At 41.2% G+C, this 15,758-nt stretch overlaps 3 protein-coding genes and 1 pseudogene across 3 annotated transcripts; 1 reads left to right on the plus strand and 3 right to left on the minus strand.

The window, feature by feature from the left end:
• Window positions 1–9,439: 9,439 nt before the first annotated feature.
• Window positions 9,440–9,861, minus strand: LOC139363483 (histone H4). The gene has a single exon (XM_071097476.1). It carries the CDS (start codon window positions 9,817–9,819, stop codon window positions 9,508–9,510), a length of 312 nt encoding a protein of 103 aa, XP_070953577.1. The 5' UTR covers window positions 9,820–9,861; the 3' UTR covers window positions 9,440–9,507.
• Window positions 9,862–11,442: 1,581 nt separating this feature from the next.
• On the minus strand, window positions 11,443–12,533 carry LOC112426769 (small ribosomal subunit protein eS10-like; annotated as a pseudogene).
• Window positions 12,534–14,187: 1,654 nt separating this feature from the next.
• Window positions 14,188–14,725, minus strand: LOC105482594 (histone H2B type 1-C/E/F/G/I). The gene has a single exon (XM_011742794.3). The coding sequence runs from the start codon at window positions 14,616–14,618 to the stop codon at window positions 14,238–14,240; it is 381 nt and encodes a 126-aa protein (XP_011741096.1). The 5' UTR covers window positions 14,619–14,725; the 3' UTR covers window positions 14,188–14,237.
• A 157-nt stretch (window positions 14,726–14,882) lies between these two features.
• On the plus strand, window positions 14,883–15,428 carry LOC105482595 (histone H2A type 1-D). Its single transcript, XM_011742795.3, has one exon. It carries the CDS (start codon window positions 14,935–14,937, stop codon window positions 15,325–15,327), a length of 393 nt encoding a protein of 130 aa, XP_011741097.1. The 5' UTR covers window positions 14,883–14,934; the 3' UTR covers window positions 15,328–15,428.
• The last annotated feature ends 330 nt before the right edge of the window (window positions 15,429–15,758 follow it).

A 15,758-nucleotide genomic window follows, 5' to 3' on the forward strand; every position in this document is an offset into this window, starting at 1 on the left:
GCGCCACTGCACTCCAGCCTGGGCGACAGAGCAAGACTCCGTCTCAAAAAATAAACAAATAAATAAATTAAAAAAATAAATGTGTATGTTTTTCTCTTGTTAATCTGTATTTTGTTTCAGGGCCCCAGCCAATGAACATAAGATGGGTAAAAGGAAACACTCTTTCCTCCCCTACAACACACACTAGGGGTGGATGTGCATCTGTGTTCTGTGTGTTTGTCTTTGTGGAGTACAAAAGCTGGCATAACATAGAAAAGGTGTGGAGAAAAGTAATCCTAGAATGAAAATATTTGAGAAGTGTGTTTGCTAGGGCTTCCAAAACAAACTACCAAGACTGTGTGGCTTAAAAAAATTAATTTTGTCACAATTCTGAAGGCTGCAAGTTCAAGATCAACCCAGTGAGCACGATTGATTTTTTCTTGGGCCACTCTCCTTGGGGTTTCCCCTCTCTGGTCTTTCCTCTGTGTGTGTGGTTTGTTTTTTAATATAATCTTATAGGGACAGTAGTCAGATTAGATTAGTACCCACCCCTAAAACCTCATTTTACACCTTTAAAGACCTTATCTCCAAATAAAGTCACATTTTCAAGTACTTGGTATTGGACTTCAACATTTGAATTGTGGGCTGGGGACAGGCAATTCAGTCGATATCAAAAATTATGGTGATTAAGCTTCTAAATAGTACACGAAATAAGTATTTCACAGGCATATCAAACTCAGCGCAACTAAAACAGACCTTATGATACACTACCTAGCTTCACTTACTCATCCAACTTTGAAATCTAGTCCCCATTCCAGAGTATTCCCTTTTCTTTTATGCAAATACTTAAAAATATACGTCTTACTGATTCTAACTTCTAATTTTATGTTAATATTGTCCATATTTTTGTTTACTGTGGCTAAAAACTGGAAATATTAATGTTGAAGAGTTAGACTTTGCCTAAAACTAGGTTTTATCCCTAATGGAATATTGTGCAGCTGTTAAAAATAATGCTTTTAAAAAAGATAAATGACATAAAATATGCTCATTGCATAGTATAGGGTAAATCCAAGTTGCCAAATAGCGTTTTCTTATTTATGTGACATCACACACACACACATTCACACGCACACACACACTATATAGTTTTAGGAAAAAAGAGTGACTATAAGGGTCAATGCCAAAATGTTAAGAGTGCTGTTACATTTTTTTTGGTGCAATAGCTCCTCTGAAGGTAACTTTCTCTATTTGTCTCTATCCAAAACTCTCCATGGTGTGGTTAAGAAATAGGAAACTCTCCCTAGGCCCTTTCCTCTCCAAGTCTCCCTGCCCTATGTTAAGAAAAATTAATTTATTCCACAGGTAATCACTGAGCACCAACTATGTACCAGCTATTATCCTATGCAATACAAAAATGAATAGAGTAAATTTAAGATATACTTACTAAGGAAATTGAAAATCAAGACAATAGAATATCCTCGCATAAAAGGAAAAAAATTTTAAAAGTGTGAAATGACTGTAAGGAACAGGGGAACAAGAAGGATTAAGGCCAGAAAGTGACATAATTTACGGTCAGGTCATGGTTACCTCTGGGGGCAGTAGCAGGAAGATGAGAGATGAGGTCAAAGCAGTTCTTGGTAATATAACAAATATAATAGACATAACCAATATATTTGATTGATAATTGGGTTCAAGCATGGCCATCATATTATTCTTTATAACTTGTATATCGATTTGTTACATTTTTAAATGTATCTAGAAGTACAAACTTAAAAGCAAGTAAAGAAAAAATAATCTACAAACATGTTTGTGGAAAATCACTTCAACTTCTATAAAAAGAACTTCTGTAAACTATGAAATATTGCTTATAGCAAAAATTTAGTTATAAAAAAGGAAAACTCTCCTTATACTCCAAAAGACTGTAGATGCTGAAAAAAGAGTGGGTGCTTAACAAAAATCTCTGCTACTATATAAAACTTGATTTTTTTCCCCCTTTTTTCCTTTTTTTTTTCAGATGGAGTCTCTTTCTGTCACCCAGGCTGGAGTGCAGTGGTGTGATCTTGGCTCACTGCAACCTCCACTTCCCGGGTTTGAGTAATTCTCCTGCCTCAGCCTCCTGACTAGCTGGGACTACAGGCCACATGTGTGCCACCATGCTAATTTTTGTATTTTAGTAGAGATGGGGTTTCACCATGTTGGCCAGGCTGGTCTCGAACTCCTGACCTCAGGTGATCTACCTGCCTTGGCCACCCAAAGTGATGGGATTACAGGTGTGCGCCGCTGTGCCTGGCCTATGATACTTGTTTTTTAAGGGATTCTTCTTGAAATATACTCCTTTTCTGCCAGGGAAAGGAAATACTTCACATGTACGCTGAAGTATTTCATTTCATCATTTGTAAATTTGTTTAGATTTACATTTATTTCATTCATATCCATTCATTCAGGCACTTGTTCAGATAAATTAAACACATAATTTGAATTCAATATACTAAATGCAAGAAGTAATTTTGTAAAAGATATGAGAATTGTTTTACATAATCAGAACAGTTGCTGGGTTAGGAAAGGGATTTTTTGTGGTTCCCTGTTGTTCAGAAGAAAGTCCACATTCCTGTCATTGGCCTAACATGCCTCCAAACCTGGCACAAACCCACTTGTCCAAGCATCAACCATCACTTCCAATACTGACATGATTTATACTATTGTCTGCACTTCTATTTTCTTTTATTTTTTCTTTAGAGATGGAGTCCTGTTCTCATTGCCCAGACTGGAGTGCAATGGCACGATCTCTGCTCACTTCAGCCTCTGCCTCCTGAGTTCAAGTGATTCTCCTGCCTCAGTCTCCCAAGTAGCTGGGATTACAGGCGTTTGCCACCATGCCTAATTTTGTATTTTTAGTAGAGACAGGGTTTCACCAGGTTGGTCAGGCTGGTCTCGAACTCCTGACCTCATGTGATCTACCTGCCTCAGCCTCACAAATTGCTGGGCTTACAGGTGTGAGCCATTGTGCCTGGCCTCTTTTCTGACATTCTACATAGTATTTAATTCTTGCTCTGCTTTCCATAAAGGCATGTTTTGACTGACCAAATAGACTGGATGCTCCTCAAGGGCAGGAAAAAAATATAGAGGGAGGTGGTGGGGAGGGGTTATAATGCTAAACAATGTTGTTATGGATAGCCTCAAGAAGACTATGATATTTGAATACAAACCCGAAGGAAGTGAGGGAACACCACCTACAGAAATCTAGAAGCTGACTGGACCACTCAAGGGGAACCATCGGTATGTCGTTCCTGTGAGGAGTACCTCTAGCAAGTTCCAGGAACTGGTGGAGTTGGCTAGGAAGGAGTGGAAGAGTAGTGGGATTTGAGGCCAAAGAGTTAATAAGGATCAGACAGTGTGGCCTGTAACCCACTGAAAGGACCTTGAGTTTTTCTTAAGTGACATGAGAACCATTGTGGGGGTTTCAGCAGAGGAGTCATCTGATCTGAATTGCCCTTTATTGGAATTCCTCTGGGAGAACCAGGTGATGACAGTGTTGTAGTAATAAAGGTAGAAGATGGCAGTGGCTTGACCAGAGGAGTAGCATTGGGAATGAGAAATGGTTGGATTCTGTTTGTGTTTTCAAGGAAGAGCTCATAGAACTTACTGATGGATTGTTATGTAGGATGTGAAAGAAAAAGACAAAAATGATTCCAACTAAGAGTATAAATGCCATTCACCAGTTTCAAGATGATGAGATTAGCTGTTTTGTCAGAGAGAATGAAATTCTGTTGAAATTGGAAGTTCATATTAATTGGACTTTCAAGTAGAGATGTCAAGTAAGTAACAGGGTCTCTGAGTATGGAGTACAACGCTGTGGGCTGGTCATTTAGTGTTCACGACATAAATATATGTATAGTATCTCCACAGCAACAAGGAAACATCAGTTCAAAAGAATCAGATGGAGATTTTCATTCTCCAGGTCCATCTTCTCAGAGCGATCAGAAGTGGCAGAGCTAAGGGAAGAGAAAAGGCAGCATCAGATACAGAGCTCTGAAGCCAGTTTCCACAAATAGGCTTCAGGATGCCTGAGAACACATAGAATTCAATCAGGGGATTGAAATGTGCCCAAATATGTGACGATAGTGGGTGTATTTTGTAAAAACTGTGAATATCTATCACTGGATCTCCAAAGTTATTCCCCATGGCTCTAACTTTAATAGATTATTTGAGTGAGGATTCCAATGTTATTTTATACTCTTATGAGTAAGGGCATTTTTCCACATTTGTAAAATAGGAATAATATTTGTTTGTTCTGAAAATTATAGGAGAAAAGGAAAATTACTGGAGAAATTGTAAAACTGTAACTTAGAAATTCACGTCGTTAATACTAAACAAACATTCTTTACTTCTTTGACCCAAAGCTTTTTCTGTTTATTATCTACCTTCTTTCTTAAGAGATTTAGTCCCATCTTGTGGCTTTTTTACTCTTATGGCAATTATGCTTTGACTGTGAATTATGTTTCCATGTTTCTTTTCTTTCTTGTTTTTTTTTTTTTTGAGACGGAGTTTCGCTCTTTTTGCCCAGGCTGGAATGCAACGGCAAAATCTCGGCTCACCACAACCTCCGCCTCCCAGGTTCAGGCGATTCTCCTGCCTCAGCCTCCCAAGTAGCTGGGATTATAGGCATGTGCCACCACCCTGGCTAATTTCATAGTTCTAGTAGAGATGGGGTTTCTCCATGTTGGTCAGGCTGGTCTTGAACTCCTGACTTCAGGTGATCCACCTGCCTCGGCCTCTCAAAGTGCTGGGATTACAGGTGTGAGCCACTGCACTGGGCCCCATGTTTCTTTTCTAACCTGCAGGTTTTTATAGCCAACTGCCTATTTCATATCTTTCATATCTTTCTCTTAGATATGTAACAGGCATCTTAAATTCTCTCTGGATATACAAAAATAAGAATTTGAATCCTCTCCAAAACTTGTTCCTTTCTTATTTTTCCACATTTTAGCAATCGATACCTCCAATTCCAGTTGCTTTGGCTAAAATCATTGGAATCATCATACATTTTTGTCTGTTTTTCATACTCTACACATTCAGTAGCTCAGAAAAAACTATCAACCTTAATTCAAAATATATATAGAATCCAAGCACTTTTCATAGCCTGTACTACTAACACACTGGTCCAAGCCACTGTCATCTCAACTGCATTACTGTAGTACCCTCTGAACTGGTCTCCTTGCTCCTACCCTGGTCCCATCACACTTTATTCTTCATCAGGCATCCAGATAGCTCATTTAAAAATATAAATCAGGTCCAGTGTGGTGGCTCATGCCTGTAGTCCCAGCCCTTTGGGAGGCTGAGGCGAGCGAATCACGAGGTCAGGAGATGAAGACCATCCTGGCTAACATGGTGAAACCTCATCTCTACTAAAAATACAAAATATTAGCCAGGTGTGGTGGCTACACGCTTGTAGTCCCAGCTACTCGGGAGGCTGAGGCAGGAGAATCACTTGAACCTGGGAGGCTGAGGTTGCAGTGAGCTGAGATTGCGCCACTACACTCCAGCCTGGGTGACAGAATGAGACTCTGTCTCAAAAAAAAAAAAAAATTTTTATATATATATATATATATATATATATACACACACACACACACACATATATATATGTGTGTGTGTGTCTATAAATCAGAGTATGTCAGTTCTCTGCTCAAAACCTTGCAGTGGCTCCCATCTCACTCAGAATAAAACAGTAGTCATACTGGTCTACAAGGCCATATAGAGACTCGTCTCCATTTGCCTTGCAGATCTTATTGGTTTTTAATTTGCACCCTCTCCAATACCAGCAGTGGGTTCTTGATCCTCACAAAATAGAAATCGACAAAGAATATAAGATGGACTTGAGCAAGGCAGTTTATTAGGGCTTTCGGCTTGAGCAGAAAGGGAGACAGCAGCCAGAGGTATACTTGCAGCTGGCTCCTTGAAAGCAAGCTAGTGTGTACTTTGTTATTCTTTTCTGGGCTTTGTCCAGGTGACATCATGGCATGTTTGGGGTGGTCTGTTTTGGAAACACCTTTGCAGTCCCTTGTCATGTTTTTTCCTGTGTCTCAGGCCTCACTGGCATCTTAAATCTTCATGCAGGGGTATAATTTTTATCATTAACATGATGCAAAATTTAGGTTAGGATAATCTAAGACCCTACAGTGCATGTTCATTTGGGGAAGGTCTTTTGGAAGTCCCTATGCTGATGGCCAGGATGTTTGTGGTTAGAGTGTTCTATTTCTTTGATGTCTGATTGCTTGATTTTATGAGCGGAAGCTTCAGTGGCTGCAAGGTTATGGAGCTGGGTGCTGCTGTAGTCAGCGTAGCATGTAAAGAAGTGTGGTGGGGTCCCTTGTCCTGCCTTCCAATGTTCACTTCTGCCCCTTTTTCCAGCCATAATACTTGCTTTTTACCTCCAGGCTTTCTTGCTTGGTATTCCATTTGGAATATTCTCCTGTAGCAGGACGAGCCGCAGACAAAACTCCTCAGACACCGGATTAAAGAAGGAAGAGGTTTTTTATTCAGCCAGGAGCGTCCTCACTTTCTCAATGTTTTTTTTCTTTATCATTTTATGAGTAAAATTTCCCAAGACAGTATCATTTAAAATATCACCTCTTCCCACCACATGCTATGCCTTTTCCTGCTTCAGTGATCTTCATAGCAGTCAGCACCATCTGACACAGTATGTTTTGTTTTGTGTGTGTACCACCACCCAATAAATATAAATTCTATGTACACAGACATATTGTTTTGTTCTCATTCACTGCTTTAACTCCCAGAGCATAGAACAATGCTTGGCACATGCTATGTGCTCCTTTTTGTCGCTGTTGTTACACTAACATCCTCATAAAACCTTTTCTCCTCAAACCAGTGCCTTAGTACCAATAACATGATGCTTTTCATATATATGCACAAGGTCACACTTTTAAAAAATGACATTCAAAATAACTATTTTCCTGATTTCAAAGTATCAGCCTACGGATTACTTGTTGGCTAGAAGAAAAATCTCATTTTCAGTGGAACTATCACCCTAAACCACCAATTTTTTTTTTTTTTTGGCAGTCTTTCTCTGTTGCCTAGACCGGAGTGCAGTGGTACCACCTTGGCTCACTACAACCTCCGCCTCCCAGGCTCCAGCCATTCTCCTAACTCAGCCTTCTGATTAACTGGGATTACAGGTGCCTGCCACCATGCCCGGTTAATTTTTTTTATTTTAGTAGAGTTGGGTTTTCACCATGATGGCCAGGCTGGTTTTGAACTCCTGACCTCAGGTGATCCGCCCACCTTGCCCTTACAACGTGCTGGGATTAGAGGCATGAGCCACTGTGCCCAGCCCAAACCTGCGATTTTTCTATCACTTTGAATTTGCATAAAACCAGACATCAAGTGCTTCTGATGTAGTATACTACTATGTACATTAAATGTGTAAACTGTTCCTGACAGGTATATTCACCTTTCAATTAAGTGTATAGAAGTCACTTGTACTTTACAGGACATGGAGAATACAGAAGCTAAAATGATTAAGAATCAAGCCAATCCAAAAAAAAAAAAAAAAAAAACCATTCTGTAAGTCTGGTCTTCAAAAAATCAACGTCCAAAAATGGGGAAGTAGGGGAGAGGAGCCTGTTTTAGATAAGAAAACTGGAGACACAACCGAAGTTATGGCGGCATCCTTCTTTAAACAAACCAGATCTCCAAGACATCTGGGGCATAACCGGGATGTTTTCAATGTGGAATGAGTACATGTCTTTTTTGAACAATAGACAATGAGATTCAAGTAGGAAGTAACGAAGGCTTTATTTTCAGAGGGAGAAGAATCCCAGGATGTAGTGAGCACTCTGTGTCAGTGAAGGGGAGCTGGAATATATACATGCCTTACAGTCAATCCTACATCACAGATTAAGTAGGTTTGGAAAAATTCTTTGAATATTATTCATGAGGGAAGTCAGGCACTTACACTTTGGCAAAACATGTAACATACATTTCATGTGAACCATGGGGAGGATTTTAGCATTACAATGAGGTGGGATTTAGCTTTATGCTAAAAGATGAACTGTAGGGCACAAAGACAATTTGTTCAATCTCTACAAGCTGGCTGAAACTGGCTTAAGGTCTATGTCCACTTATCAATAACGAATATATGTAAGACTGGTCCTCTAATTGGAGTTGTGGCAGGACTGCAAAACAGGGGAAAGGGATTTCTGGCTGGTCAATCAGAATCCGTTGGAACATTTTCTAACTAGTTTCTACAATGCTTTCCAGCAGTTAGTTTCTGCTTACAGGAAAGAAATCATACGGCAATTAACACTAAGATGATTAATCCTTCATTTTTTCTGCTAGCCATGCAACTCGATTATGTGGGGTTTACTATATACTCAACAATTTGGGGTATAATGTCCTATTATAGCATAGTATGTATACTATAAAAACTGTCATAAACATTCTACCTACTTTTTAAATGTTTTTGTTACCGAAGATTCCAGGGGTTCAGTCCAGGTCCTGCTGCTCGCCAGAGAATTTCAATGACCTAGGAGGGAAGGCTTTAATCCCGTGCTGCTGCTTAGGAGAAAGGGAGATGAAATCACAAATCCGTCTCCCGGACCAAAATTGGGGGGGTTTATGTAGCGAGAAGAGCGAGAAAACAGGAAATCAGGGAGTGCTAAGGAAGCAATCATGATGGTTGAGAAACATGGAGTCTCACGGTGTGGATGCAGTGATCCGGCGAGTTTCAGTTCCTCGCTTGAGGCAAGTACATGAGTTCCTAAACTAAGATTTGTCTCATGTGAGTTAAATGTTAAATTTCAAGCTTTAGGGTAGGATTAAAAGGTCAAATTTATTTAAAAAACAACAGATATTAGAACTTCCTAAGGGACAACTGGGCTGGCTTCATTAATATTCCGAAATGCATACTTGCAACCTCTCCTCGCGTGAGCTGATCTACCCCAGGGGCCTCTACACACCAGAAACTCGGTCGTTAACACAAAACAAGCCGCCAGGATTTGAAGCCCACATTACCACCCAGGAGATTTGTTATGCTAATTCGCGTATCCGCCCGTTGCCAGGCACCGGCTTTGTTCATCGCTGTCCGCCATTTTGAGCGGTTACGCAGTCTGGCAGTTTTCCTACTTAGTTACGTGAAAAACCATGCAGTTTTAAGTATTTAAAAAAAAGAAAGGCAAGAGAAACAGATGAGACACCACCACTCTAACCTTTTCGGTGCAACCTAAGCCCCTACTATACCTCCTGAAAAGGCTATGCCTAATATAGCAATTCTAAATGCAAAAGGATCCTAGCCTTAAAAATCGTATGCTGAAACCAAATATAATTTGGAACGAAAAAAAAAAAAAAAAACCTCGAAAGACATACGTACCTGTGGATAGAAACAATGACTTATGAAGTGACTAAGTGGTTAGCAAAAGTCATTAGCTCTTTTAAGGAAAAGTGTGGGCGGCCCTGAAAAGGGCCTTTAATTTGGGATAGTTGAGATGTTGAGTCGCTCAAGCAAGAGCCTTAGCCGCCGAAGCCGTAAAGAGTGCGTCCCTGTCGTTTGAGAGCGTAGACCACATCCATCGCTGTTACAGTCTTGCGCTTGGCGTGCTCCGTGTAAGTAACAGCGTCACGGATCACGTTCTCTAGAAACACCTTCAGTACCCCGCGGGTCTCCTCATAGATGAGTCCAGAAATGCGCTTGACACCGCCGCGCCGAGCAAGACGCCGGATGGCAGGTTTGGTAATACCCTGGATGTTATCTCGCAAGACTTTGCGGTGACGCTTGGCGCCCCCTTTACCCAAGCCTTTTCCGCCTTTGCCGCGACCAGACATGGCGAACCAGCCTGAAAGACAAACTGGAGAAATCTGGAAGACGAGCAACGGTAGTACCCTTATATGCTGGGAATTCGGACCTAATTGAAAACTGAAAACGCACATACGGGAACTTTGGTACTGCCTGCTGGCCCCACCCCTCACAGCTCAGACCCGGATGACGTCACCAAGGACACCAGTTCCCGCCGGAAGAGTGCGCTCTCCATGGAGGCGTCTCTGCAAGTCTTACGTCCCCCAAAAGGAAATTTAGGCCTATTTTAACAACTAAATGAGATTAAATATATTAACATTTTTAGGTTAATATCATTTATTGCTTGGATGCTCTAGAACGATTGAACAGGAGCTTCGGCTCACAAGACGAACTGTAGCAATCTCCTTCCATGAGGAGTTCAGCTTTGTTCCCACAGGCATGGTGCCTCTGACATTTCTGCTGCTTGCTCTCTTGGGGACCGAACCCCCTTAGGAAGTGTTTGAAAACTGCAAGATCTCACCCTCTCCAGCACCAAGCTAAGGGAAATCTGACCAAAAGGGTTTTCTTCCCGAAGAGAAAAATATGGATAATTAGTGATCCGTCGGGCGCTGTGGCTCACGACTGTAATCCGAGCACTTTGGGAGGCTGAGGAGGGCGGATCACCTAAGGTTGGGAGTTCAATACCAGTCTTTAACATGGAGAAACCCCGTCTCCACTAAGAACACAAAATTAGCCGGGCGTGGTGGCGCATGCCTGTAATCCCAACTACTTAGGAGGCTGAGGTAGGAGAATTGTTTGAACCCAGGAGGCAGAGGTTGTGGTGAGCCGAGATCACAGCATTGCACTCCAGCCTGGGCAACAAGAGTGAAACTCCGTCTCAAAGAAAAGAAAGAAAATTAGTGATCCCATTAATTCTAGTCCTCATCGTGGAGGCCCGTGTTACAATTTTGGCTTTTCTTTCTTCCCTGTTTATTAAAATTTATAATTCTCATTTAAACAACTAGCTAACTCGCACATCTAAACCTAAAAACCCACTGGTGTGTTAATGTTTAGTTCTCTATTGTTAGTTTTCTTTTCTTTTTGATTCTGGTAGCAGCCTTTATCACAAGAGAATTGGCAACGTGTAGTGGGCCAAGGTATTAAATAGGCGACTTCCTACAGACTTTTAAAATAAAAGGTGGTGTTGGGAGTCAGAAAACTACAAAATGACGGCCTCAGCAGTAAGTTTTTCTCCTTCTACATTCCTCTCTCTCCCTCCCATTCTCCCGGGAAGCTAGCTATAGGAACTAGACTCCTTCCTCCCCAAGATGGAACATATAAACCAAAGCTAGCCCCAAAGCTGGCCATAAAACCTAAAAATAATCAAATTTTCCTCCTTTCCATACAAATGTTAGGATTTCTACTGTGAAAAGAAATCAAATATGTAGAGACTAAACAAAAAGGAACTGTAAATTGCTGCTGTTAAAATCCCACCAATATCAAAATTCTGTGAGCCTGTGATATTTAGGAAGAATTTACATACTTCTATAATAATTGTAATAGTATTTACATATTTGTATTTAAATGTATAAAATTGTAATTTAATAGAACATTAGTTAATATGTTACTGAATTGGGTTTTTTTTTTTTTTTTTGAGTTTTTTGGCTGTAAGTTTATTCAATGCAAAATAATCCTCTCCAGTTTTGCTGAGGTGGCTGACCACGTCCATGACCAAATCTGCCTCTAAACTGGAATTCGGTTGCTGATCCAGCCCCAGCCTTGGCTTTCTTGTCAGCACCAGGGGACACAGCACTCCGTCTGTAGGTATCGCTGTCGGGTTCTCCTATTGTGAGTCTTGCAGGTTGCTCACCCTCCATCCAAACCTTTAGGCCGAGGGCTGCCAGGCTCTGGACTCTGGATGACTGCGGCCTTCAGTGGCAGGCACAATCTCTGGGGGCAGATGAAGGTAATTATGGAGATACTGGATGCTCTCATTGGTAAGGTACCAGTAGAAATGTCTCCAGGCAAACTGTTCCTTCAAGTAGCCTTGGGACTCGAGAGACTGCATGGCCTTCATGACACAAAGGTTGGGCACATTCTTGTCTGCCATTTCTAGGTGCTTAAGCATATGGACATCCTTCTTGGTCACCATGACTCCCTGCTTAAAAAGGAGTTCATAAATGGCAATCTGGTTCTTCTAAGGCATCAACATCTCGGCGACCGTGGGGTCTTGGGCCAGGGCTGGTACATTACTCAATTCTTAAACTTGTATAGTTGCACTGGTTTCCTATTGCTGGTTTGAAAAATTATCACATTTTATGATTAAAAAATACAAATTTGTAATTATATAGTTTTTAAAATTGGGGCTCAGTCAGATCTTACTGAGCAAAAGAGTCAAGGTGTTGACTTGATATTAACTAAAGAAATAAAGAGCCTGTGTCTTTTCCCTTGCCTTTTTACCCTGTAGATGCCACTCTCTCCTTGGATCATGGTCCTTTTCTTTCACTTTCAAAGCTGGAAATTTATGGCCAAATCGTTCTCATGCTGCCATATCTCTAGTTCTCTATTCCAATTCCCTCTTCCACTTTTAAGAATCTTTGTAATTGTATTGGGTTAACTCGTAACATGCAGGATAATCTCCTTAAGGTCAGCCAATTTAGTAGCCTTAATTCCATATAAACCTTAGTTGCCCTTTGTCACGTAATGTAACAAAGACTGCAGGAATTTGCAGACTCCAGGGATTAGGATGTGGTCATCATTGGGGTAGCCTTATTCTGCTTAGCACAGTGGATCACAATATTTTTAGAATCTGATAGAAAGCTATATAATTTGTTCTGGGAAGGAGAAACACATATGGCCACATTTTTGCATATAATTTCAGAAAGTTGTCGTATTCCCCTCAAGCTGATGTACACCTTAGTTTAGATATTTACTTATGGAACTACAGAAAGCAAAAATCGACTGCTATACCAATGTAAATTTGCACATGAAGCTATTTAGTATTTTTAGCTTTCATTTTTCTAGGTTTTTCTTGTTGTTTTCATATTTTCAGTTGGGGTTTATTTGAATGTTTATATATGCTTTGTAAGTGCTGTGTTCTGTGTCCATTTATGTGCCAGACAGGGAGTGGGAAGTTGAAAAAAAATTGTGGGACGGGTGCAGTGGCTCACACCTATAATCCCAGCATTTTGGGTGTCTGAGGAGGGTGGATCACCTGAGGTCAGGAGTTGGAAACCAGCTTGGCTAATACGGAGAAAGGCCGTGTGTACTAAAAATATAAAAATTAGCCGGGTGTGGTGGCAGCTGCCTCTTGTCCTAGCTACTTGGGAGGCTGAAACAGGAGAATCACTTGAACCCAGGAGGCGGAGGGTGCAGTGAGCCAAGATCGTGCCATTGAACTCTAGTCTGAGCGATAATAGTGAAACTTCGTAACAAAAAAAAAAAAAAGAAAAGAAAGTAATATAGAATACTATTCCTTTTTTCTTAACTGGGTTGAAATTCTAAGAATATTTTGTATAAAATATTTTAAATATTTTTAAAATACAAGAATATTTTGTAAAAATTCTAAGTATTCTACAATGGATGCCATTCATAACAATTTATGATCTTAAGTAAGGTTTGTAATTACAAGCAATACACTACAACTTCAGTATCTTTATATGTGAGTATATAGAATAGAAAAATTGTGGTATTTGTAAGTAGAATGACATAAATTATTTTTTCATTTAAAAATCACAATTTTTGCCTATTAGAATAAAATGAACATATATGAAGTCAACCTTGAAGGAAAAAAAGTAAAAAACAACTTTGAGGAAGTGACAACAAAATATTTTAGGGTTAAGGGTGTTTCTCTCCTGGACTTCCAGTTATTACTCACAAATGTTATTTTGCCAGTAGCCAAACTTTTCTTTAAACAAAGAACAATTTTGATTATTAGTGCTGCATCCAGGCACCGGTGTTCACATTTTTCAGTTTTCATGCACATGGCTTGTCTTGCTTTCCTTATATTTTGAAGAATTTGATTATATTATTTTAACCAGGCAAACTTGCCAATGCTGTTATGACTAAACCGGAATTAAGGAAGACATTCTTTTTCCCCACACTGTCAGTAGCAAAGGAAATATTACTTAATTTCAAAAGTTCTTTGCTTATGAAACCAGTTTGACAAGGGACACATCACAGCACAACATAAGAAAAATGTGCACATCAGCACAATGGGCTAGCCTTGTAACCAGCACTTTGGGTAAAATAAATACGCTACCCCTAACTTAAGATTAAGTACAGCATTTTGCCTTAAAGCAGTCAAAAGAACTGTGCTCTAGACCTACACAGCAGCAAACCCTTCAAATCAAGATAAAACCAAATCTGTTGGTAAACACAGAAAATATGCAGGTAATTACAACTCTATAGCTGAAAAAGTGGGTGGCTCTTAAAAGAGCCTTTGGGATTGGGTATGAAGACGTTAGAATTACTTAGAGCTGGTGTACTTGGTGACAGCCTTGGTGCCCTCGGACACGGCATGCTTGGCCAGTTCCCCGGGCAGCAGCAGGCGCACGGCAGTCTGGATCTCCCTGGAGGTGATGGTGGAGCGCTTGTTGTAATGCGCCAGGCGGGAAGCCTCCCCAGCAATGCGCTCGAAGATATCGTTGACGAAGGAGTTCATGATACCCATGGCTTTCGATGAGATGCCAGTGTCAGGGTGGACCTGCTTTAGCACCTTGTACACGTAAACGGAATAACTCTCCTTGCGACTACGCTTGCGCTTCTTGCCATCCTTCTTCTGCGCCTTGGTCACCGCCTTTTTGGAGCCCTTCTTTGGGGCAGGAGCAGACTTAGCAGGTTCAGGCATGTTAAAGAAACACCTCGCCCACAACCTAAAGAAAAATGACAAGTATCCTCACTCTGCAGCTCGTAATATCTCTAGAGCTGGTGTCCTAAACTGGCGTTTGAAAACTTACATATTGATTGGATAAATTGTCTCTGTGTGCCCTGTCATATGCAAACTAGGCGATTCTCGCGATTCTTTGTAATTGGTAGGTTGTTCTAGCCAATCAAATAGCGTTATTTACAATTCGGCCTCCAAGTATAATAGTTTCTCACTTGCTAACAAAATTCAGTTTTACATTTTTCACTGCGTTGCTCAACATCTATTTTAAGATATCAAAATGTCCGGACGCGGCAAGCAAGGCGGAAAGGCTCGAGCCAAGGCTAAGACCCGATCTTCTCGGGCCGGGCTCCAGTTCCCTGTGGGCCGAGTGCACCGCTTGCTCCGCAAGGGCAACTACTCCGAGCGAGTTGGGGCCGGCGCGCCGGTGTATCTGGCGGCGGTGCTGGAGTACCTGACTGCCGAGATCTTGGAGCTGGCGGGCAATGCCGCCCGCGACAACAAGAAGACCCGCATTATCCCCCGACACCTGCAGCTGGCTATCCGCAACGACGAGGAGCTAAACAAGCTGCTGGGTAAAGTCACAATTGCTCAGGGCGGTGTCCTGCCCAACATCCAGGCTGTATTGCTCCCCAAGAAGACTGAGAGCCACCACAAGGCCAAGGGCAAGTAAAACGAAAATTTGTATATTGACTTTTTACGGAGGCAATCTTAACCAAAGGCTCTTTTCAGAGCCACCCATGTACTCATTAAAAGGGCTCATATTTTTTTCCATGTCAGCTATTTTGCAGTTTTCTTTAGTAATTCTTCTACCTATAAGTTGGTGTCCTTACACTGTGTAACGTGAAACTAACCTTCCATTTTAAAGTCGCCATAAAAATAGTTAAGCAAATCGGCGGGGCGCGGTGGCTCACGCCTGTAATCCCAGGACTTTGTAAGGCCGAGGCTGGCGGATCACAAAGTCAGGAGTTCCAGACCAGCCTGACCAACATGGTGAAACCCCATCTCTACTAAAAATACAAAAATTAGCCGGGCGTGGTGGCGCGCGCCTGTAATGTTAGCTACTAAGGAGGTTGAAGCAGGAGAAAAGCTTGAACTGAGGCT

Source organism: Macaca nemestrina, chromosome 5, assembly GCF_043159975.1.
Source record: "Macaca nemestrina isolate mMacNem1 chromosome 5, mMacNem.hap1, whole genome shotgun sequence".
In the NCBI taxonomy this organism is placed as follows: Eukaryota; Metazoa; Chordata; class Mammalia; order Primates; family Cercopithecidae; genus Macaca; species Macaca nemestrina.

Coding starts and splice junctions, on each gene's coding strand:
- LOC139363483 (XM_071097476.1), bottom strand. CDS start 9,819: ATGTCTGGTCGCGGCAAAGGCGGAAAAGGCTTGGGTAAAGGGGGCGCC.
- LOC105482594 (XM_011742794.3), bottom strand. CDS start 14,618: ATGCCTGAACCTGCTAAGTCTGCTCCTGCCCCAAAGAAGGGCTCCAAA.
- LOC105482595 (XM_011742795.3), top strand. CDS start 14,935: ATGTCCGGACGCGGCAAGCAAGGCGGAAAGGCTCGAGCCAAGGCTAAG.